The sequence below is a fragment of the Festucalex cinctus genome, chromosome 1 (genome assembly GCF_051991245.1).
Source record: "Festucalex cinctus isolate MCC-2025b chromosome 1, RoL_Fcin_1.0, whole genome shotgun sequence".
NCBI classification, from domain to species: Eukaryota; Metazoa; Chordata; class Actinopteri; order Syngnathiformes; family Syngnathidae; genus Festucalex; species Festucalex cinctus.
Genome location: NC_135411.1, coordinates 17,350,342 through 17,373,737, shown reverse-complemented (window position 1 = coordinate 17,373,737; position 23,396 = coordinate 17,350,342). Strand labels below are relative to the sequence as shown.

General features: G+C 38.2%; 1 protein-coding gene across 3 annotated transcripts in view; it reads right to left on the bottom strand.

The window, feature by feature from the left end:
- LOC144017996 (adenylate cyclase type 1-like) overlaps positions 1–21,604 on the bottom strand; it is a 63,503-nt gene extending 41,899 nt beyond the window's left edge. For 2 of the 3 annotated variants that reach the window (XR_013283319.1, XM_077520062.1), the window contains exons 1-3: positions 20,754–21,604; positions 8,730–8,879; positions 8,390–8,508 (exon numbers count right to left, since the gene is read on the bottom strand). Coding sequence is in view for 2 of the 3 variants with exons in the window: in XM_077520062.1 (XP_077376188.1) it covers positions 8,390–8,508; positions 8,730–8,879; positions 20,754–21,359 (875 nt within the window). In the remaining variant the exon portion in view is untranslated. The remainder of the gene's footprint in view (positions 1–8,389; positions 8,509–8,729; positions 8,880–20,753) is intronic. The other variant, XM_077520050.1, reaches the window with a different exon arrangement.
- Between the last annotated feature and the right edge of the window lie 1,792 nt (positions 21,605–23,396).

Below are 23,396 nucleotides of genomic sequence, written 5' to 3'. Positions count from 1 at the left end.
TTATCTAATCCCTGAAGATAACACAATAGATCCTGTCACGGGGCCCACTTAAGCTTCCCTGCCAAATCTAGTTATTTTATTTTTTTCCATTTAGTTCTTGCTGAAGTGAATATTTCCCTTCCAGTTATTTTCAGCAGCAAAGAATCCTTTAAGCAGGGTACACACATACTGACAATTTTGAGAAGGACCCTTGCAATCAAAGTCAACAAATATCTCGATGAGATTGTAATGAGCGATTATCCTGTGGTGTGGGGTGTGTTCAGTGGAATTTGTTTTCCTCCCTGAAAAACTATCAAGCCAACAATTTTAAAGATGAATAAAACTGGGGCAGAGCCACACGCTCATTGATTGTGACATGAATTACAAAAATTGAGTTAGGGTTTAATAATTTGGGAATTTTTAGACTTAGACTTAGACTTGACTTTATGGATGTCTTTGGGATGGCTCCCTCTGGGAAATTTACATGTCCAGCAGCAATGAGAACAGATAATAAAATAAAAAATAATTCAATCAATAAATAAATAAATAAATTTTGTTTAGATTTTTTTTTTAATTCAGTTGGTTTTAATTAGTTTTTAGACCAAGTCTGTTTTTTTTTTATGTTTCATTTTAGTTTTGTTTTTAATGTTTTTTTCTTTTTTCTTTTTTTAAATATATGAAATATTTGTTGATTGCCAGATTTAAAAAAAAAGTCACTTAAAAGTATCAAGGAGATTTTACAAAAAAATAAAAAAAATAAATAAAATTGTCCAACTACATAAAAATCGCTTTGTCACCCTGTAGCAGACTTGTACTTATGCCCCCCCAGAAAAAAATATATTATTCATAAATTGTGGACGTGGCGGGGAATGTGAGATTGTAGCCAATCAATAACGAAGGTGCTTCGTTATTGAATATTCGAAGGTGCTTTGTTATTGACGCGTGAGCACTATCGAGAAAACCACAAACGGCCGTTGGGCAACTTGTTTGCCACGTGATCCTCTCTAGTACCTTTAAGTATTGCATAACAAAGTACAATAAATAACAATTCCCAAATGACTGTTTGACCTTCCTTCTTATGGTTCAGCCGTAATACCAAAATAAATACATGTAAATTTAACCCTGATAGCTCAAATATTAATGACAAAAAAAGGAAATTTTAGCTTTAATTATACTTTAGTTCGTTATAAACCATGTAAATTGTAGTTTCAGTTAGTTTTCTTCTTCTTCTTTTTTTTTTATAAAAAAAAGAATGTTCATTTTTATTTTATTTTACAAACGAAAATGTGTTTTCAATTTAAGTTTTTGTCTTTTCATTAGCTTCCCTTGACTATAATATCTTTTGTTTGTGATCGCAGTGTACGTTTTAGCTTAGCTTGTATTTCCTTTTCTACTTTTTTGCTCTTATTTTCTGGAAATCTGGATTCTCGGTGGCACCATACTGCCTCTAACAGGTTAACTGGGTACTGCAGCAGAAATATAGGGGATCTGGTTTTTGGTGTGGTGTGTCGTGTTGGTCCTTTGACGTAAGTGCAACCAGTGATTTATTTTATTGTTTTCCTCATCATGTTTCACATTTCAAAAAGTGGTTAAAGATGTAAAAAAAACAAAAAAAAAAACAAAACAAAAAAAAAACAGGTAAAACATTTAAAATTTGTTGGTCATAACAGAAAGTTTGTTCAAGAGACGCTGATGAAACTTTTCTCCCCCCATTTTTTTAATTGTTGCACATTTCGCCTCTGCATTAAGGTTATTTAAAACCGGCGTGGAACACGGAGGTGTAAAAGCTGCATTTAGCACTAATGTGAACTTGTGATCTGTAAGGCTGGCAAAGAAATTCGCTGTGGGAACGAGCATTTGTGTGAAGAAATCTTTTACTTGGAGCCATTTTGGAAATTTCAGTGTAACTGAAATGATTTAAGGCCTGGAATATGAGCATGTTCTGGCTCATCATCATCATACAATATATTGCCTAATAAATCCGTCCAAGGTGAGTTCTTTTCTTATAAGCACGGGTTAGGGTTAACAATTTTACTTTCAGAGAGGGGAATTTATGTAACTTTGTTTGCTAAATTTCAAAATAAACTTTGTAATGCGTGCATAAAACGTGTGTGACTTAAATAAACAAGAAACACATCATTGTTGTTGTTTTTTTTTTAAGCAAAATGTTGTTTATTTTAAGCAAAATAAGCTAAAATGTCCTTTTTGTCAAATTTATTTTGTTAAGTTGAAGTATGTGTAGGTGTGGATTGAATATCCGGCTTGAACAGATGATGAAATTAATTCATATGAAATAAATAGTCTGTGTTTACATACAAAAAAAAGATGTTTTACATTATTTATAGAATTTTTATTAATTTACTGTATTTTCCGCACTATAAGACGCACCGCATTATAAGGCGCACCTTCAATGAATGACATATTTTCAAACTTTTCCCATATATAAGGCGCTACAGTAGAGGCTGGGGTTACGTTATGTATCCATTAGATGGTGCTGCGCTAAAGGGAATGTCAACAAAACAGTCAGATAGGTCAGTCAAACTTTATTAATAGATTACAAACCAGCTTTCTGACAACTCCATTCACTCCCAAAATGAATAAACAGCTGTTTTATTATTTTCTCTGAGGTAAAGTATTAGCTAGTGATCCAAGATGGCGGGATCTTCCGCGCATGCACGTCACCGATCGTGCAGGGTCACCGACAGCGTCTTGACAGCAAGACCTGTTGCCGCTCAATATTGATCCATAAATAAGGCGCACTGGATTATAAGGCGCACGGTCAGCTTTGGAAAAAATTGAAGAATTTTAGGTGCGCCTTATAGTGCGGAAAATACAGAAATCAAATGTTAGTAAAGATGCCAAAAATAGATAGAATATTGATATTAAATACATAATATACATTAAAATATTTTTGTAATCACTTGTCTATGATATATTATCAGCATAATCATGAATATTGTTTTTTTTCTCCAGTGTTTAGTTTGCAGTAAAGAGACACAATATTGCAGTTTCCATCACATTTTAGCAATGGTGACATATATTCAAATTAGAATGAATATTCTCATTTGTCATTTATGGTCAAAGAAAAGGGCATTTATATATTGTAAATCATACATGTGCTATACACTGAACCCACAAATGCTAAATTTCCAATGTCCTCTATCTCTGCTATAATTATTCACAGCTGACATTTTGTATTTGCATATTTGGTTACTAAATCTGGGGTGCTGGGAATGACTTAAAAAGCATGATTTGAGATGGGATATTACAGGCACTTTATTTAGAAAGTACTGTAAAAGCAGGCATGAATGTGTTTTTTAAAACATAAGATGTTATTAGTATATACTTATATAGTGGACATGTTATGAAAAAGTGACTTTTTTTATAGCTTGGTGCGACACCAATGAGGTCACAGAAATGTTATACACAGTAAAGTGCCTTAAATTGTAAAATAAATAAAACAAATGTAGGTGTTTTATATGTCAAGCCTGTGTACCTTTGCAGGAGTTGAATCTCATTTTTTATTTTTAGCATCTGATCACAACAATATCCGCCTGGCCGGACTGTAATCAGATCAAAACAGAGCCCACCTCGGCCGAGCATAATAAAGAAAAGCTTGGAGTATCCTGAGCTACGCACCGTGTATACGTTTTAATTAAATTCCACCCGAATGACATAAATCCCGTCTCGCGTCCAATATGGTTGTTTCTCCCTTGTGGGGGAGCACGTGATCTGGAGGGAAGGCACAAAAGCAATGAGGGGAATGCCTTAGAAATGGGATCCATATTCATACACTCAAGCGTTACGCGACAAAAATCTCGTCGTCTCGATTGCAATGTCTCCGACGTAGCGTCTCAAACCCGAGGCGAAACTAACTTGAACTTTCTTCCTTCTTTTTCACATTTTAATGCTCTGACAGCGAGAGCACTCAAGAAAGGAATTAAGCTTGCTCATGAAAAAATTATCTGGGGGAAAAAAAAGTCAAACACATTTAACTATAGTCGAACATACGCTCACTGGACACTACATTAGGTACATGCCCACAGTAAAATATCACGCAAATACATTATAATAATGAGGTATGTTTTTAAGTTGAAGAATTGCCACATTTTATTCAAATACTTGATCATTTGAATTAACTAAATACATATTAAAATATACTATTAAGATCAGTCCTTCTTAAAGCCTGGGGTATGGTGTAATTGCAACAATTTTATAGACAAATGATAGTATTTAAGAGTTCAGATAGTATTTAAGAGTTTTGGGGGGCTCAGAATATTTTCTTCTTTCTGGGGGTGTGGGGAGTGAACAATAAAAATAATAACTGAGAAGCACTGTATTACATTACATTATAATTAAATATTTTATTTGGAATTAATTTGAATGTGATCAAAACATGTTATCAGTTAAAGGGATACTTTACTCATTTAGCCATTTTTGGCAGTCAAACATTAGTATTTTATATTTAATATTTTCATTATTTTTCACGTACAATTAGTACCTTTAAAAACACATTTTGCAACTTGCCATCGACTGAAAATGACATCACAAGGGCTCAGGTGACCAATCACAGCTCACCTGTTTTCTCGGTTTGGTTATGTGACATTCACAAGCTGAGCTGTGATTGGTTACCTGAGCTCTTGTGATGTCATTTTCAGTCGACAGCAAGTTGCAAAATGTGTTTTTAAAGGTACTAATTGTACGTGAAAAATAATGAAAGTATCAAATCAATTATAGACAAAATATTAACTTTTTATTGCTATAATGGGCTAAATAAATAAGTAAAGCATCCCTTTAAACATAATTTTTGTACAATTTTAATTTAGCGAATTATTTTTGATTAAATCATTGTTTGATTGAAACAAATTATAAAAAAAAACAAATACTTCCGCCTAAAAATGACATTTATTTTATTAATTATATCTCCGACCACAGATTTGATTTAGTTTTAGATTGATTTATTATTTATTATTATTTATTTAGATTTGAGTTTAGATTTAGTTCTCGCATTGGATCTGAATGTGTACCGAAATATTTGGGGCATGTTTCTGGACTTTTTAATTTATTTGTTAGTTTTTTAACATTCACAGCCAGCATTTTTACAGAATTTTGACATTTTTTAGACCCACAAGATATTGTGTTCAATGATTACATATATATAAGGGGTGTTAAAAATATCGATTCGGCAATATCGCGATATTACATCGCACAATTCTCGAATCGATTCAATAGGCGGCCGAATCGATTTTTAAATATCCATTTTTGATGGAAAAATATTCACCAAAACGTCTAACTTTCACACCTTAAGCATGGAAGAATATTATATTAATGGAACATTAAGCTTTAATATTTTATTTTAATGCTGTTCAAACATGAAACAGATTACAACCTGTATAAGACTGAAGTTTCAGATAAATAAATATACATTTTCATACAAATCTTACACTGTACAAGTTTACTGATTAGCATTTTCTAAATTTAAATTAAAAAAAATCGCAACAATTGACTAAGAAATTTGTATCGGGATTAATCGGTATCGAATCGAATCGTGACCAATGAATCGTGATACAAATCGAATCGTATTCGGCAATTCACACCCCTAATATATACCGAATCTAGAAAAGAAAGAACAGATTGTCTTTTCAGTATGAAAAAAAAAATGATTCTGTCCTTTTCCTGTTCTTTTAGAATCAGCAGTTGAAAAAAAGGACGGTTGCACAAAACGCAGCCATTTCTTTTCTCCCAGAGGCTCAAACTGTGCTGATCTCATGTCAAAAATGGAGCATCACTGCCATCTACTGGTGGTTGTGCATTAGTTAAGTTGTTTCCAAGTTTGAAATTCCCAACGAAGCAGCATCTATGCGCAGGTATATTTGTCAATGAGTTTTAATTGCCTGGCGATCTCGATTAAATGATTTTGTGAGCCGTAGGTTTCCTACCACTGTTTTATGAGCTCGTAAGAGGAACTACAGTCTGTTGATCAGCAACAGTAAGATGCTTCTCTGGAGTGTCACTTGCTGAGAAACATAATAATCATTAGGTGCCTTCCTTCCACTGAAACATCATTTGCTCAATTGACTACCACAGAAATCGGCTTAAACCTCATTTAAATTTCTCTTTCTCCGAAACCTCACAAGCCCTTTTTTTTTCCCTCCAGGGTGCTGCTGAGTCTTGATGACCCCGAAGTTGCCCACCAGTGGCCTATTATCCTATTCCGAGCAAGTCCCTAATTGGATCTTTTATGTCAGCGGACGTTGGGTCGGTTCTGTTTAATGATCCAAAATGGCAAATGTTTAAATGCACAAAGGCAGTTTTTATGCTAGTGGGCAGACATCTCCCAAAAGCAAGTTTTCAATGTGTCTCTGGTGCATTTCCTTGGAGGGCCCAGACGGCTCTGATGATCAAGGTCACGGTGATATGCACGTACGATCATATCTGACGCTGCTTTTCCACTGCCACAATCGTTTCGGTTTCCCACTTCCAAACCGCGACAAACTGAAAGCAATTTTGTCATTTTGATCATTTCCGCCGCACATTAAGGCGTATTTTTAAGTGCTCATATCTTTCAAGTCCAAAGAGTTTTGCACCGTCAATGTAGCACCACATTGTGTCGTGACGCTGCAAGAGGTGCAATGTAATCAAGATCAAGAAAAATAGTCATTCTCATAGAGCAGACAGAATATAATTATTCTTGTGAGAATTGTTGCATGCTAGGTTTGTGAGCTAAGTAAGCTAAGCTTAATCACCGTCACAGCTATGCTAATTTCTGTTAGGCCTTCTATTTCATTTCCCATTGAAACAAGCTAGCTAGCAGACTTCCATTTATTTTACTGTAAATGGTTTGATGAAACAATTTGGTGTCCACTATCAATGACTAACTCTCTTTAGTTTTATGTGTAAGTTTTAAAAATAAACTTCAACAGAATATCACCTGATATTAGCACTTGTAAAATCGATATCTTTGGTTATTTTTTTTTTTACATATTAACACATTAAAACATAAGGCAAAGATAACATTCAAAGACATGCATGCAAATAAACAGATTTTTCTTTCTGTTGTAAAGTTGCAAAAACTAAAGGACAAAGTCATATAAAAAATGTCACTTTTTCTGCCTGTAACTTATATCATTGTTTTATCATTAAGAGACCAAAAATGTGTTATTTTATTTGTTGTGGGAACGCTGAAAGCATCCCACATATGTTATTCGGATTTGTATTCTCCTCACTTTTTTGCCGAGAAACATCTCCCACATAATACTTCCGATTTACACCGTTCAAATATCAACTTGCTTAAAAAATTCCTAAGGCCTCCAGGGTATATATCATCTGATTCCACATTACTTACAGTGCTCGCACAGTTTAACGTTAAATATCAACTTTTCCCCATGCATTTTCAATGTGAATGACATTGAACTTTTTCTAAGTCTCACTTTCCACGCCCACTTCCATACATATAACAGATCATCATTACCAGCTCTCTGACACTGCTTAGTGGTGCACTTGTTCGAATCCCACCTCCAACTGTACATTGCAAATATATCCATGGCAATTATGCGTAGTGATATAAATGTATACCAAGTGACTCTCATATCAGGAAATGCATTACAATTTCACTGAAATTATTAAATGTATGTGGAAATGGATTATAATGTTGCTGTAATGATTAAATGCATGTTGGCTTGCTGTTTCAGATGACACTTTTCTAAATAAATACACTATTAGCCATGAATCTGAACAAGGCAAATGATCTCAGTCCTTAGAGGAATTGCCTCGACCACAGAGGACCTGGATCAAACCCCGCCTGGACCACATTTTAGTACATTCGATGGCTCGATACCAACTGACTGTCGTGTCAGTAAATGGGTTATAATTTCTCTGAAATGATTAAATCCCACCTTAGACAGATTGCAGTTCAAGTTTTCTTTTTATACATTTATCTTTCAACTTCAATTAAAACTTTGTAATTTTCACATAATTTATCTTTCAATTTACTTCATAAGCATTCAGCTTAGCATTTAGCTTTCAGCATTCCCACGCAATTTCTACAGAAATTGCACTTAGTCAAGTTACATATATATTTTTATTAATCAGTTGATTAATTGGTTATCAAAATTTTATACTGCCAAATATCGGAATCTGCCCCTTAAATCCAATAGCGGTCAACCCTAGTTAAAATGATACAAAATGTGTTTTTATATGGTGTCACTATATTGTGGATTTTCACTTACTGCAGGTGGATCTGGAATGTTCACCGTATACTGTAAATGACCAAAAAGTAGTGGTTTACATTCGCCCATGTAGTTCTGCTTTGAACCCCAGCTGACCGGGTACCAAAAAAAAAAAAGAAAAAAAATCACGCGGGTTCTTTTCGATAGCAGTGGAGCTGCATGGAGCCGAGCGTGAATTTTACCTGACGTTGTCGTGGCGCTGGATGTAGATCTTGTGAAAGATCCTTTCTGGCGGCTTCAGGAAGTCCTCCTTCATCTCCATGGCGACGTTCCTGGGCAGCAAACTCATCAGGAGGCGCTCCTGGATGCAGGAAAAACAAAAACACCATCAATGTTAGAATATTTTGCCATTTACATCTGCACGCATTTACAGTCCCCCATATTTGTGATTCTCTACTCGGGAATCGAACTATTTGTAATTTTTGCCTGGTGTTGCAAACGTATACATAGTCTCGATATTTCCTATTCAATTCCGCCAAACTGTACTCTTTTTGATTCTACAGCGTCTAAGAGTTTTTGCACCTGTTTCTCATTCTCGTCCTCCATGCGAAGTCGCTCCTCTATGCAGTTGCGCGCCTGCAGGAAGGCCTTCCTCTGCGCTCGCTCCGTCAGGATGCGCACAAACAGGCCCGACAGGTTGACGCTGGTGAACAGCACCGTGTTGGCCACCAGCTACCAACACAAAAATAGGAAAAACAAAATGCTACTTTATACGCTCAGAAGAAGGTGAAGGGATGCTGTGGAAACTTAAAAATGATTATGCAGATGTACACAGTAAATTTTGTAGAGTAAATTTTAGTCTGACAAAGATGATATTTGGCCCCAGTCTGAACAGAGTAAACTTTATACTTGGAAGAGAGTAAAATGTGAATATGTAAATTTCGCCCATAGTGTATACAGTATACGGGATTGCGACATTAAAGCATGAGTGGATGTGTGAGCTGCTTCATCCATCACAGCGGATGACCGCACACCAGCATGGCTGCTTTCAACCTTGGTCCCCCCCCCCTCACCCCTCATTCCACCAAGGTTGGTTGACTGAACATCAACCAAACAAGATCCGCACATTCACTTTCGCAGTGTGACATCGTTGATACCCAAGTATTCATGGTGCAAAAGGAATTTATCAGCATATTTCTAGGTCATTCATCATTAATATTCACTTTAACAAGAAACAAAATTCACAATGAATTACTTCAATGCATAACTTGGCCATAATGCCACATTAGTGCTGATTTGTCTCACAATAAATACTAGGGGTGTGCCAAAAAATCGATTCATAAAAGAATTGAGATTCTAATTCATTAACTCATTTACTCCCCAAAACGTATAAATACGTTCTGTTTTAAATATTACCATGCTCCCAAAGATGTAATTATACGTTTTGGCTTTGATGCAACCTCTGAACTGAAGAGAATGCTTGAAGCAATGGTAGTTATTACAAAAACGGCCAGCAGATGGCAGCAGAGTATAAGAGGTGAAAAAGCTCTTTTCCCCACTATTTTAAACAGATTTGTGAATAATGATGAAACTTAGCCATGTTCTAATGCTAATTGATGTAAAATGGAAACAGCTAGAAATACACTTTTTTTCCTGATGAAGGAAGAGACTTTAATCTTTCTTTTGGTAGGTTCCATGTTTTTATAGCAATAGGACACAATATGCTATGGGCCTTGCAAAATCAGTCAAAATCCAGTAAAACAGCGAAAATGTCCTGGCAGTGAATGAGTTAATTGAATCGAATCGATATTAATATCCAAAAATCGATTTTATTTAAATTAGAAATGAAGAAGAAGGGGAAAAGGCAGTTGTAGCCCACATGCTGTTTTTGTGGAAAAAAAAGGCACTTACAATACAAAATTAATAAAAGTAAAAAAAAAAAAAAGACATTTTAATGTCTAGTTGTCATTTTGTCTTGCAAAGCCGACTGGAGTACATCATGACAATGTTGTGCATATCTGTAAATTGAAGCAGAAATCATTTGTCAATCAAATAATTTTGAATCGAAAATCGATTCTGAATCGAATCATAGACCCAAAAATCGTAATCGAATCGAATCGTGCGACAGTCAAAGATTCCCAGCCCTAATAAATACACCTCCAGAACCACACACGTGCAGTGAATAAGTATGGACGTATTTCACCACAAAGGATGCGGACGCTCTTTTGTGGCCAGCCTTCAAACTGCAATAACTGGAGTTAGTGCATCCATATCACCGCCGTCCACAAGGACATGTGCACTGACATTTTTATAAACTCATTCTGCGGAGGAATTATGAGCGAGGCAATAACAGTTGTTTTATTTGTAAATTGCATTGACGAAGCGTCCGTTTTAATGGATGTCATTACAAAGTAACTGTATATATTAATTGGGTGTTTGCTTTGGAATTGTGTGTTGTTGCAGTACATTTGAACTGCTTGAAGTTGTGAGACTTCCACACTATGACAACACAACAGATATAACATCATTCTTACTAAATACACCACAGGAAGTTCTGAATATGCAGATAATACCGCCATCCTTTTAATAATGGATCCATTTGGCGATTGTGTGGAATTGATGGTTGACTATTCATGTGTTGCAGCAATGGAGGCAAGTCGGTGTGCAGTACTTGGCTGCAACCAAAAGAGGTACGGTTGATTCATGCCTCAACTAAATTTCAGTCTAAAGAAGTAGCTACGAAACATCAGCTATGGAGACTGAAATACAACAACTCCCAGTCCTTGCTCAATATGATACTTGCATGAAAATAGGAATTCAGAACATTCCTATAGATTGTCCTCGCCATTAAAATCCCAACTAGTTTGCTGTCTAAAGAAGACTAACATCACACGGCTATGGAAAGTTGAGCTGCAGTCACACTATGTTAACTTCTCAGCATTAATCGAATATGACACCTGCATGGACAAAAGGAGGGGCCTATCCCAACAACATGTTACATACTCATTATTATGAAGCATAGAAGAAGAAGAAGAAGAAGAAGAAGAAGAGGAACAACAACAACAACAACAACAACAAAAACAACAACAACAATAGAAGCTAGGCTTTCTGTTAGCTAGTAAGAAATAGAGGCATTAGTAGTAGTAGAAATAGTACTATAGTAGTAAGTAGTACTGTATTACTATAAGAAAAAGAAAATGTAGTCGAAGCAGAAGATGAAAAAGTAGAAGCTAGCCTTACCGTTAGCTAGTAAGAAGTAGAAGTACAAGAGGAAGTAGAAGTAGTAAAAGTACAAGAAGTTGTAGAAGAAGAAATAGTACATGCTAGGCTACTGCTAGCGAGTAAGAAGAAGAAGAAGTAGTAGTAGTAGTAGTAGTAGTAGAAGAAAATGTAGTCGAAGACAAAATAGTCAAAGCTAGGCTTTCTGTTAGCTAGTAAGAAATGGAGGCATTAGTAGTAGTAGAAATATTAGTATAGTAGTAAGTAGTACTGTATTACTATAAGAAAAAGAAGAAAATGTAGTCGAAGCAGAAGATAAACAAGTAGAAGCTAGACTTACCGTTAGCTAGTAAGAAGTAGAAGTACAACAGGTAGTAGAAGTAGTAAAAGTACAAGAAGTTGTAGAAGAAGAAATAGTAGATGCTAGGCTACTGCTAGCGAGTAAGAAGTAGTAGTAGTAGTAGTAGTAGTAGTAGTAGTAGTAGTAGAAATAGTAAGTAGTATAGTAGTAAGTAGTAGTATTACTATAAGAAAAAGAAGAAAATGTAGTCGAAGCAGAAGATGAACAAGTAGAAGCTAGACTTACCGTTAGCTAGTAAGAAGTAGGAGTACAACAGGTAGTAGAAGTAGTAAACGTACAATAAGTTGTAGAAGAAGAAATAGTAGATGCTAGGCTACTGCTAGCGAGTAAGAAGAAGTAGTAGTAGTAGTAGTAGTAGTAGAAAATGTAGTAGAAGACAAAATAGTCAAAACTAGGCTTACTCGCTAGTTCGTAAAAAGTAACAGAAGAAGTAGAAGTACAAAAATTTGTTGGAGAAGAAATAGTAGAAGCATAGCAGAAGAAGAAGAAGAAGAAGAAGAAGAAGAAGAAGAAGAAGAGTAGCTGGTGTAGAAGAGGAAGAAAGGAATAGGTAAAAGAAAAGCAGTAGCCAGAAGAAGAAATATTAGAAGCTAGGTTTACTCTTAGCTACTAAGTACGTTGTGGTTGAAAACTCTTCTCCTTGCCCTTCTTCCCATGTGAATGACTTCTAGTCCAATAGCCATGCCGACATTCACAGAGAGCATGCCTTTTGAGGAACTCCTGCCGTAATCATTTTTCTGACAGCGAAGGATGCAGAGCAGAGCGGTTGCAGGCTAGTTCAGCACTAAGGACAGCTCCTCACAGCACATTCAGCTGTAGCGCCAGAGAAAATACACTTTTTGTGCAGTCTCTTCCTCGCAAAATACTTTGAAACGACAAGCCTGGGAGGGATTTGACACAAACTGTGAACTTCAGCAGGCCCGAGCTACTGGTGAGGCATACAAATAAGAATGATGGGGAGGGAGAAACCGTGTGACTGTTACCCTGGGGGATATGAATCAGCCCCAGAGGAGAATGGCTGGAAATGAAGGAGTGGAGCGACATTCTGCCAGCAGGAGCAGAAGTAGGGCAAGTCTGAAAACTACGCACCACACCAGTCATTTTTTAACCATTCAACTCGAGACATGTTTAAAAGCTATAATGGAACTCTGGAATTTTTTGGCACCATAACACTGTGATGGCAAAAGTACTCACGTGCTAAACGTAAGTAGAAGTACAGATACTTGTGCATAAAGAAAACAAAGATGTGGAAAAGTAGAAGTGCTGATTCAACTATACATTAGTAAAAGTAAAAAAGTACAGAATCTATTTATATTATATTATATTAAATTTAAAAAACATTTTACATTTACACTGTTTTCAAATGTGGTAAGTAAAAGTAGAAAGTTGTCAGAAGAATAAGTAAAGTACACGTTTGTTTGTTTTCCGAAACTACACAATCGTATGTGTAGATTTTGAGCAGACTGGGTTGCTTTTACCCTCGGTTAATTATTTTGACCAAGTAGGTGACCCCTGCCAGGGAAAAGGTGCTTCTTGTTCTTGGAAATGTTGGCACTAAAATTAGTATTATTCTTAACCATAGCTATACCGGTAGACGATTTCTTGGTAGTTTCAACTCATCAGCATGGGTTGTTTGTACCCCTCTATTATGGATCAAAATCTTGACCCAATGTGCTGGGTCCAATACTCAATCCAATGTACTGGGGCTGGGTGGAAATAACCCAGCATTGGCATGGTCCATTTATGATCCCATGAGGCACTCTAAAAATAGTTGGATCGAAATAAACAAATTAGGATAAAAACGGGACTGTCCCAAAACTGTTTGGGTTGTTTATTTACAAAACAACTCAATTTGGGAGGGTTGCTTTGTAGAAAACCACCAAATTTTGGGGGCTGTTTTGTGGGTTATTCTATGAACACGAAAAGTTGGGTTGGTCCTTTTTTTTGACCAAACACTTAAAACAGTTATGTCAAATATAACCCAATTTGGGTCAGAAATGGCCCAATGACCCAATTTACGGGGTTGTTTTGCACAAATCAACCCCCAAAATTTGGCTCATTTGGTATACAACAATGCAAAAATTGGATCGCATTGTCCAAAACATTGCAGAAAATTCTGTTGTTTTGTACAAAATAACCCATAAAGTTGGGTAAAACTGGCCAAAGAAGCGGATTGGTCCATTTTTGACCCAAATTAGGTCGTTTTGCATAAAACAACCCCAAATTTGGATCAAACACACAGCACAATTATTATTTTTTTTATTGTTTTGTGCAAAACAGCCTATAAATATGGGCCAAATTGAGCCAAGTAGTGGATTGGTCTGTTTTTGGCCCCAACTGTTTTCAGAGTGTGGGTTAGCTATATGTTGGACCCAGCAGTTTTAGAAGTGCAGATACCTACAAACTCTACTCAAGTGCAATAATAACATATTTGTACTTGGTTACCCCCTGCCCCTGCTTTCGTGTACATTCACATCAGTCAGTCAGTCAGACACGGCGGAACATTGTTGCCTGAGCACGCGGACGCCACGTGCGCTTCTCGGGGGGGAAAAGCAAATTGAGATTCGATCAGTTCATCACGCGCTCGGCCGATGACAGCGTATTTGCCGAGGAGATTGTTTCCCCTCCTCCGCGTCGCTGCGGCCGACGAGATGCCTCGGCAGCCGTGTGAAGGACAGTGTTGGCCGCAGATAAATAGAGAGGGAGAGCTAATCCATTAAGCTTGGAGATGAGCCCCTTGGCATGACCCCGGAACACACGGACCACACCTGCACCAACCCTGGTGGGCGTGAAAGGCTAATAAGTGACTTGATGTCTTGTTTTTTTATGTATCGTAATAACACTAACATTGTCCCCTCCTAATATCTTCTTTTAGTGTTATGCAGTTATGGCTATCATCAATATTTGCAGTAATAGAACTATATAAGACAAATATTCACAGTAAATTCTGTAGAGTAAATTTTACTCGAAACAGAGTCTATTTACTCCCACGCTAAATAGAGTAAAATTTACACTTGGAAGACAGTAAAAAAAATTTTTTAAATCATTTTAAAAAAGTCACTAAAGGGTTAAGGAACAAACCCGCAACTTCAGGTTGGGATGCAGCCAATCTACTCCCTAAGCTAAAAACTGTTTTTGGTCTCCGTTTGGATATAAGCAAGCAGTAGGAATGGCATAGCTCAGGTGGTAGAGTGGAATTCTCCCAAGCTAAAGGTCGTGAGTTCGTTCCTCAACCCTTGTGCAACTTTCTTTTTGTTTGTTTTTAAATAAACTAGTAAAATTTAGTTAAAATCTCTCATTGGAAAAATTACTTTGAATTCCTCAGTGAAAAATATATATATATTTTTTTTTTTCATGTGATAGGCAAATTCTGAAGTACACACTAAAAATACTTTGAGTAAAATTTACTCTAAATATTTTACTCTCGTGCAAGTATAAATTTTACTGTGTTTAGAGTGGGAACACAGGATTTGTTTAGAGTAAAATTTACTCTACTCAATGTATACAATTGTAGAGTGTTAATTTCCAATGTAAAAATGGCAGTATAAGTGATGATAACTGATGATGGACCAAATTTGTTGTGTGCTGAAGGGTTGGATCGCAGAGCGCAGACACAAATAAGGTTTTGACTATTTATTCACATAACTTGACTAAACGAAAAACAACAAGAATGCATCGAGAGTCACAAGACGGCAAGCCCTCTTGGGCTGCGAAGTAGCACAGATGGAGCAGAGTTAATAATCCGGCAGCACACACAGTTCTCAGATAGCTTAAATAGACAGTGAATCGATCTCATTGGTTGAGGCTAGACATGTGGGTAACCCTGATAGGTCACTGAAACAGGACTGACATGGATTGATCTGATTCACTGCTGATTGGCTCCTCACCATATAAGGAGCTGAGACAGGACTGACCTGGATTTATCTGATTCGCTGCTGATTGGTATCTGATTCGCTGCTGACTGGCTTCTAACCATATAGAGAGATAAAAGATTCTTGACATCACATAGTTACAAGCCGATTGCATCAGTTCAAATAAAACAAATAAAACCAAACATTAGACAATTGCCTCAAACAAATCATCAGTTAAAATAAAGTCAACTATCAGACATTTGCCGCAAATAAAACATTTGCCACAAACAAAACATTTTCCTTTCCTTTGTAATCAAAGCCAGCAAAAATGTGATTATCGGATATCTCAAAAAGATTATCCTGGATCCCAGATAATTTTATAGTGTGGGTAGAGTGATTTTTTTTTTCCCCGCTACCCGATCGGAAAACGATCAGGGACAACATCTGTAAATGTTAACCCTGTTCAATATTTACCATCATAAATGTTTCTGTGTGAAGTCAACAAGTTTGACTCGCCCGTGATTCAATGATTGCCACATGAAACGGAACGATAGCCAAAGAGAAGCGACCAGAATGATAAAGCCACTCGTGCTGTTGCTGGACACAAATACAATAGAAGAGCAACTGCTTGTATTTGTACTGAACCGTTTGAAGTCAAGTGATATATTTTCACATTTCAGATGAAAGAAGCTTTTGTTCAAGGTTCTCCGCAGTCGCAAGAGTCAATCACCTCCCGGAACGAATCAAGTTCAAATAGTGATAAATGACCCTGTATTTATTTGTGCATACAAAAAAGACGTTCAAATGTAAATACAATATGACTTGTATAGCTCTTGTATATTGCAAAGACGTACAGTGAAATCACATTCGCAACTCGCCAGGAAAGAGCGAACTGGTGGCAGCTTCCGTCACTGCATGCGTTCCCTTGCGAGTACGCAGTGAACCCTGACCCAATAAGAAGACAGTAACTATTGATATAACATCGGCAAAAAACAGCAGCAGGGCTCATTTCAAATGCAAGGAAGGTCACCTCCTCAAAAAAAAATGAAAAAGATCCACAGTAGTACATGGAGATGTCGAAGCTGTCAAGGCGACACGGGGCTGTGACAGTGACGCAGAGCCTCAGGAGAGGGCGGTGGGACAACTGCACACTCCTTGACCTTTGCCTCCCGTAGGACCGCCTCTGGAAAACCTGCAGCGGGGCGGGTTCTTGAACACACCCAGCCCCTTGCCACTCCAAAGTGATGATCATACGCGGTATTTAGCCCATTTTTGGGGGTGCTTCGGCACCCCAAAGTGAAAAATAGCACCCCCAAATTTTTAGAGTACGGTATATATGAAGATATATTTTTAGTGTGTGTTCTTTTTAACTCATTCACTCCCAGCCATTTTCACAGAAGCAATCCCGTTCGCTCCCGGCTGTTTTACTGGATTTTGACTGATTTTGCAAGGCCCACAGAATATTGTGTTCTATTGCTATAAAAGCAAGATTAAAGTCTCTTCTTTCATCAGGAAAAAAAAGTATGTTTCTATCTGTTTCCGTTTTGCAGCAATTAGCATTAGAACAGAGCTAAGTTTCATCAGTTTTCGCAAATCTATTTAAAATTGTAAGTAATTTAGCTTTTTTTCTACGTGGCTCTGTCATGGTTTGGCTCTCAGGCCTCTGTTTGTTTCTTTCCAGCACCCAAGTGATTGGTGGGCGTTTCCCACCTTAATGACCGCACCTGTTCCTCGTGGACAATCAATGGACTTTAAAAGCCACTGCGCCACTACTGCTGACTGCCAGATTATTCATCTTGCTCACTGCTGTGCTGCCAAGTGTTTATTCGAGCGTTTTTCATAGTCTTTCATAGTTTTTCACGTGTCATGTATTACTACGTCGCCCTTTGTTGTACTTTGTAAAATGTTTGGATTTTAGTTTCCGTTCTCTCACCTAGACTTGTAGTGTTACCTTTTACGTGTGCGCTGTTGGCCACGTTTTCTTAAGTTAAACTTTCTATTTCGTGTTGTATGATGTTTGTTGTGAATCCTTGCTTTTTGTAAGCAAGTGTTTTTCGTTAATCACTATTTTTCTCCTTGCCTTTTGCAAGTGTTTTCGGTTGAGTTGTTTTTGTACTGGTTGTCTGACCAGCTTTTTCGGTTGTTTGTTTCCGCGCATCTCAGCGGAATAAATTCCTTATCATCCTTCCTCTGGTCTGCGTATTCTGGGATCCACTCTCGCCGGCTACCCCGGCCCCCCATAACAGGCTCTGGTTGATCTCTTGCTCTGCTGCCACCTGCTGGCCGTTTGTGTAATAACTACCATATCTGAAACCGTTTTTTGCAGTTGAGAGGCTGCATCAAAGCCTTTTGTATGCTCTAGCATAAAAAAATAAAATAAAAAAATAAAAAATAAAAACGGATAAATACGTCTTTGGAACACTTAAAACATTGAAAAAACGTATTTACACGTTATTGGGAGCAAATGAGTTAATAACCTAGACGCATAGCTATATATATATATATATATATATATATAAACCATATACCATATAAACCATAGTTTCAAAGTAATATTTAAACAACAAAAACACATTCCACCCACCCCATTTGATTGAAAATGGTTTGATCCACCTCAGTCCCTTCCACCTCTGCTTTTGCTTACAAGCGCAGACAGCAAAGCGGAACGCGTAGTCCTCCTTGAGTTCAGTCACAGGGTACGTATAGTCGAGTGAAAGTGCTCCTTACTTTCACATGGATATGCGAAACGTTTCCGACTTTCTACCACTCAACACCAACACATCATTTTCATTCGTAGTCTGCTTTTTTGCTTCACAATCATGTTGCTAATCAGGGGGAAAAGTGTTGACGTATCGCGTGCGTAAAATACACGTTGAATGAATGACAACAAAGAATTCACAAGGAATTATCGCGTCCAACTGTGGACATGAAAGGTTGGATTTCGCCTTAGAGCAAAGAAGCACTTCTTCAAAAGCAGTACAGCCATGGAGGACACGCCAAAGATTTGTTTCCAGCCGAAAGCCGGATAAAACTGGCAGATCCAGCCGTCGGCGAGTCCAAGTGGATGGTAAACATCCGGGTGACTTGACGAAGCTACATGTCGTGTGCTAAGCACATTTTAGCTGATATTAGGAGCGCCCACCCCCACACGGAATGACATGAAACCGGACGTGTTGAGGACTTTACTCTGAACAGTATTTGGGATCCAGGACGTCATTTTCTCACTCATTACGTCAGCAAATTCCCAATGAAATGAACGAAGACGGCTTGCAGTTACCCACGGGATACGTCATCACGATCACGTGACCAGGAACATGGCATCCCACACCGTATGATCAAATTCGGACACTTAGTTGGTTTAAAATAAAATTCAGGGAATAAGATGCGGAAGATATTTGCACTTTTATTCTTCGTACACAATGCCTAATCCAATACTGGAAAATGATTAACAAGAGTTGTATCGCTTTAAAGCTAAGATGTAAAAAAGCAGACACAAACAGCGCTAAAGTCAATTTGTTTTGTTAATGTTTTATATGATGTCTGAATTTCACCCATTGTACATGCATTAATATTATTTTGTAGATCCAAGTACATTTGTTTTTTTTTTTTATGTATATGTTAATGTACATGTTTTATAACAGTACAGACAAGTATAGTCAACAACTACGGAAGCTTAGAGCTGCCAATGTGGAGTAAACATTTTTGGCTGGCGAGTATGTTCGAACGTACTCGCAAATATGTTCGAACATACTCGCAAATATGTTCAAACGTATTGAAATATGTTCGAACATACTCGCAAATATGTTCAAACGTATTGAAATATGTTTGAACATACTCGCAAATACGTTCGAATATACTCACAAATACGTTCGAACATACTCGCAAACATGTTCGAACATAGTCGCAAATATGTTGAACGTACATTTAGGCTACATGCCACAAAGTTAGCATACCTTCCCATAATGTCACGAGGTATTATTTGCGCATGCGCGAGTGAAAACAAAACCACATTTTTTTTAGGCATGTGGGCCACATTACCAATTCATTAGAAAATTAAGTAAACAAAAAATGATTTATTCGGTCTGCCGTGCATGATTTAGGTTCATCATTTTTTTCCACTCGCGCATGCGCAAATAATACCACATGGCATTATGGGAAGGTATGCTAACTTTGTAGCGTGTAGCCTACAAGTACGTTCGAACATATTTGCGAGTATGTTCAAACGTATTTGTGAGTATGTTCGAACATATTTGCAAGTATGTTCGAACATACAGACCAGCCAAAAATGTTTACTCCACAATGGCAGCTCTATGCTTCCGTAAAAAACAAACATTATGTATTAATTTAATGTCTGTTATTATTAGGGGTGTTAAAAAAAAATCGATTCGGCGATATATCGCGATACTACATCGCGCGATTCTCGAATCGATTCAATAAGGGCAGAATCGATTTTTTTTTATTTAATTTTTTTTTTATTTTTTTTTTTTTTTTTTTTTTAGGATTCACACCTTGAGCATGGAAGAATGTTATATGAACGGAACATTAAGCCTTAATATTTTATTTTAATGCTGTTCAAACATGAAACAGATTACAACCTCTATAAGACTGAAATTTCAGATAAATAAATAATACATTTTCATATAAATCTTACACTCTACAAGCTTACTGATTAGTATTTTCTAAATTTGAATGAAAAAAAATCGCAACAATCGACTTATAAATTCGTATCGGGATTAATCGGTATCGAATCGAATCGTGACCTGTGAATCGTGATACGAATCGAATCGTCAGGTACTAGGCAATTCACACCCCTAGTTATTATATTTGATGTGTTGTGTGTTTCATTTAGTTAATTTCAGTACCCCCAAACCACGACAAGCTACATATCACATACCCTCACCAAGAACCCCCCATTTTTAGTAGCCTACCCGAGCACCCCTAAACCACTGATCCTAGAATCGCCTCTGGATGATGAAAAAAAAATAAGTCAGCCCTCATCCCACTCAATAAGTATGTGCAAATGTACATGTGACTAATACTCATTCGATGTTTTGATAAATGTAGGCAACATGTAAATGTGAACGTACAAGTGTGAGTTTAGTTTCCTGTCGTGAGCGTGAGTGCTGTTTGTATACGTTTTTGTTTTGTACATGAGTGTGCGTGTTGTGTACTCACCGTCCGCCACAGTTTCTGCGTCCTGACGGAAGTGGCCGTCACAATGAGGTGCGACACGGACACCATGAGCCCGAAGAGCACCGCCAGCAGGGTCCGGACGGGCAGCAGCGCGTAGGCGACGAAGGTGACCAGGACCAGCTGCCACACGCCCTGGTCGGGCGACGTCTGCGTCTCCGAGCCGGCGGCGCCCAGCGAGAAGGGACAGCAAAGGAAGGCGAAGGTGAAGCCGAAGAGCAGGCTCAGGTTGACGATCTGCTGCAACTGGGTCACCTGCAGGTACTTGACGTTGGTGACGATGAAGAGCGACGTGAAGACGACGCAGTGCACCGGGTGCGAGCCTTTGGAGATGGTGAGGTGGCCGGGGCCGCCCAGGAGCTCCGCGCCGGCCAGCGCCGACGACATGAAGATGAGCACGGCGAGCGCCTTGAGCGTGGACGTCTGCTCCAGCTTCAGGTTGTAGTTTTGGAACAGGGACTCCAGCTCCTTGCAGTCGAACTCGTCCTCGCAGGCGATGCTGCTCACGGGGAAGCCCGGCGGACACGGACTTCTCTTCCGCCTGCTTCGGACTTTCTCAAACGGCGCTTCCTCCATGTCGGGGCCATTCATAAACTGAAGATGTAGAGTGCTGTTTTTTTGTTTGTTTTTTCCTCCTTGGGAGGTGGGGCAGAGCGCACTTTATCCACAAAAAGGCACGAGGAGCTACATCAGTTTACACACACCAAAAAAAATGTGATGAGGGAGCGACGTCCACTCGCAACTTAGCGGCTCTTCGCGGGGCTCAGGCTCAGCTGGGATCACGCGTGCGCAGTGCGAGGCCGACGTTAATTCTCAAGACGACGATAATAATGGGACTGTCCACACAGCGTCCCCTTCCTCTCCCTTCCTTGTCTGCCACCTACACCCTTTTCCGTCATTAAAACAGTCGCATTTGCTGAATGTGATGATCACTTCCTGTTCCTGCTCGCATCCAGTCACACAATAATATTTGAATTTTGGACAAGGAAAAAGTCTTGGGACCAGAGTTTCCATATGAGGGCACTGACGAGAAAGTTTATTTATGCCAATAATAATTGTTACTGAAACATTATTATTGGCATTCTAAGTCATAAAGCATTAAGTGTATCTGAACATATCATCATGGGCCTAAAAAAAAGTCTTTTAAAAAAATAGTACACTACAGTATACATTTACTGTAAAAGTGTCATTTATAGTTTCTGACTTTTGGTTAAAAGGAAAACGTTTTTACAGTGTAATAGTGCAGCAACAACAAATAAATAATATCACTGAAACTCCCCTTGAGAAATGACAATGACTAGGGATGTTTGGTACCACTTTTTTTCAGACCGATACCAGGACGAGTACTCAACTCTTGTCACTGATAGATACCACGTACCGATACCACTAGTATTTTTCATACATAAAATTTCACCCAAAAACAATGAAATAATTTTAAAGAAAAACCTACAGCATTTCCCTTAAAATTGCATGAAATTAATATCAATTTTCTATTCTTCTAATTTGTACAACGACCACAAGAGATTGCCCGTTGGGTATCAACCTGATACCGATACTGTATCGGTATTCGCCCATCCCTAATAATGCATCTTCTTCACCCCTTATTCCTCACACGGGTCACGGGGGTGCTGGCGCCTATCTCAGCTGGCTTTGGGCAGTAGGCGGGGTACACCCTGAATTGGTTGCCAGCCAATCGCAGGGCACACAGAGACGAACAATTCGGAGCACGGAATGTGGGAGGGGACTGGAGCACCCAGAGAAGACCCACGCATGCATGGGGAGAACATGTAAACTATACTCAGGAAGGCCGGAGCCTGGACTCGATCCTGCGTCCTCATCCCTAATAATAACTAGTGTTGTTCCGATACCGTTTTTGGGCTCCCGATACCGATACCGATACCTAGCTTTGCAGTCTCGGCCGATACCGATACCATACCGATACTTAAGTTTGTTTTTTTTTCCTAAATATGAAAAAGCTGTCCTGCTATTGGTTCAGAGCATTCAAGGGCCAATAGGATATCTTAGATCGGCATGCAGTGAGCATGTCACATATCAGTGAATGTCATGCACCAGCAAGTCACAAGATGCTGCATCCAAAATCCTATATTAGTGTTGGAATTAATGGTATCGGCATGTTACTTGTGAGTAGTCACCGATACCACTGTTTTTAGGCAGTATCGGCACCTCTGCTGATACCAGTATCGGTATCGGAACAACACTAATAATAACCATAATAAATAAAACAAATACACAAGTGTAGTAGGGTTGATTCGCACAACATTGCATTTCACAATACATTGTATAATAAAGAAATAAATAAACCAAATTCTTCTTTGGCTTGTACACAGGCATCTGCTTTTGAGAACTATTTAGCACCTTGTGGTGCTATACTATGTACAAAAGAACTACCCAAAAACGGTTCCCCTCTGCCAGGGATGCCCAAGGCCTCGTGAGCTCCTATTCAGCCTATTGTAGATGTTTCCGAGGGAAATACCTAAAAGGGGCTGGATAGTGGCTCTTGGGGCACACCTGCCCTATACACAACAATGAAAGAAGCACTATGTAGAACCTTTATTTATTTGTTAGCATAAATGGGATATATTGAATATCTTCTAGGACTAAAAATAC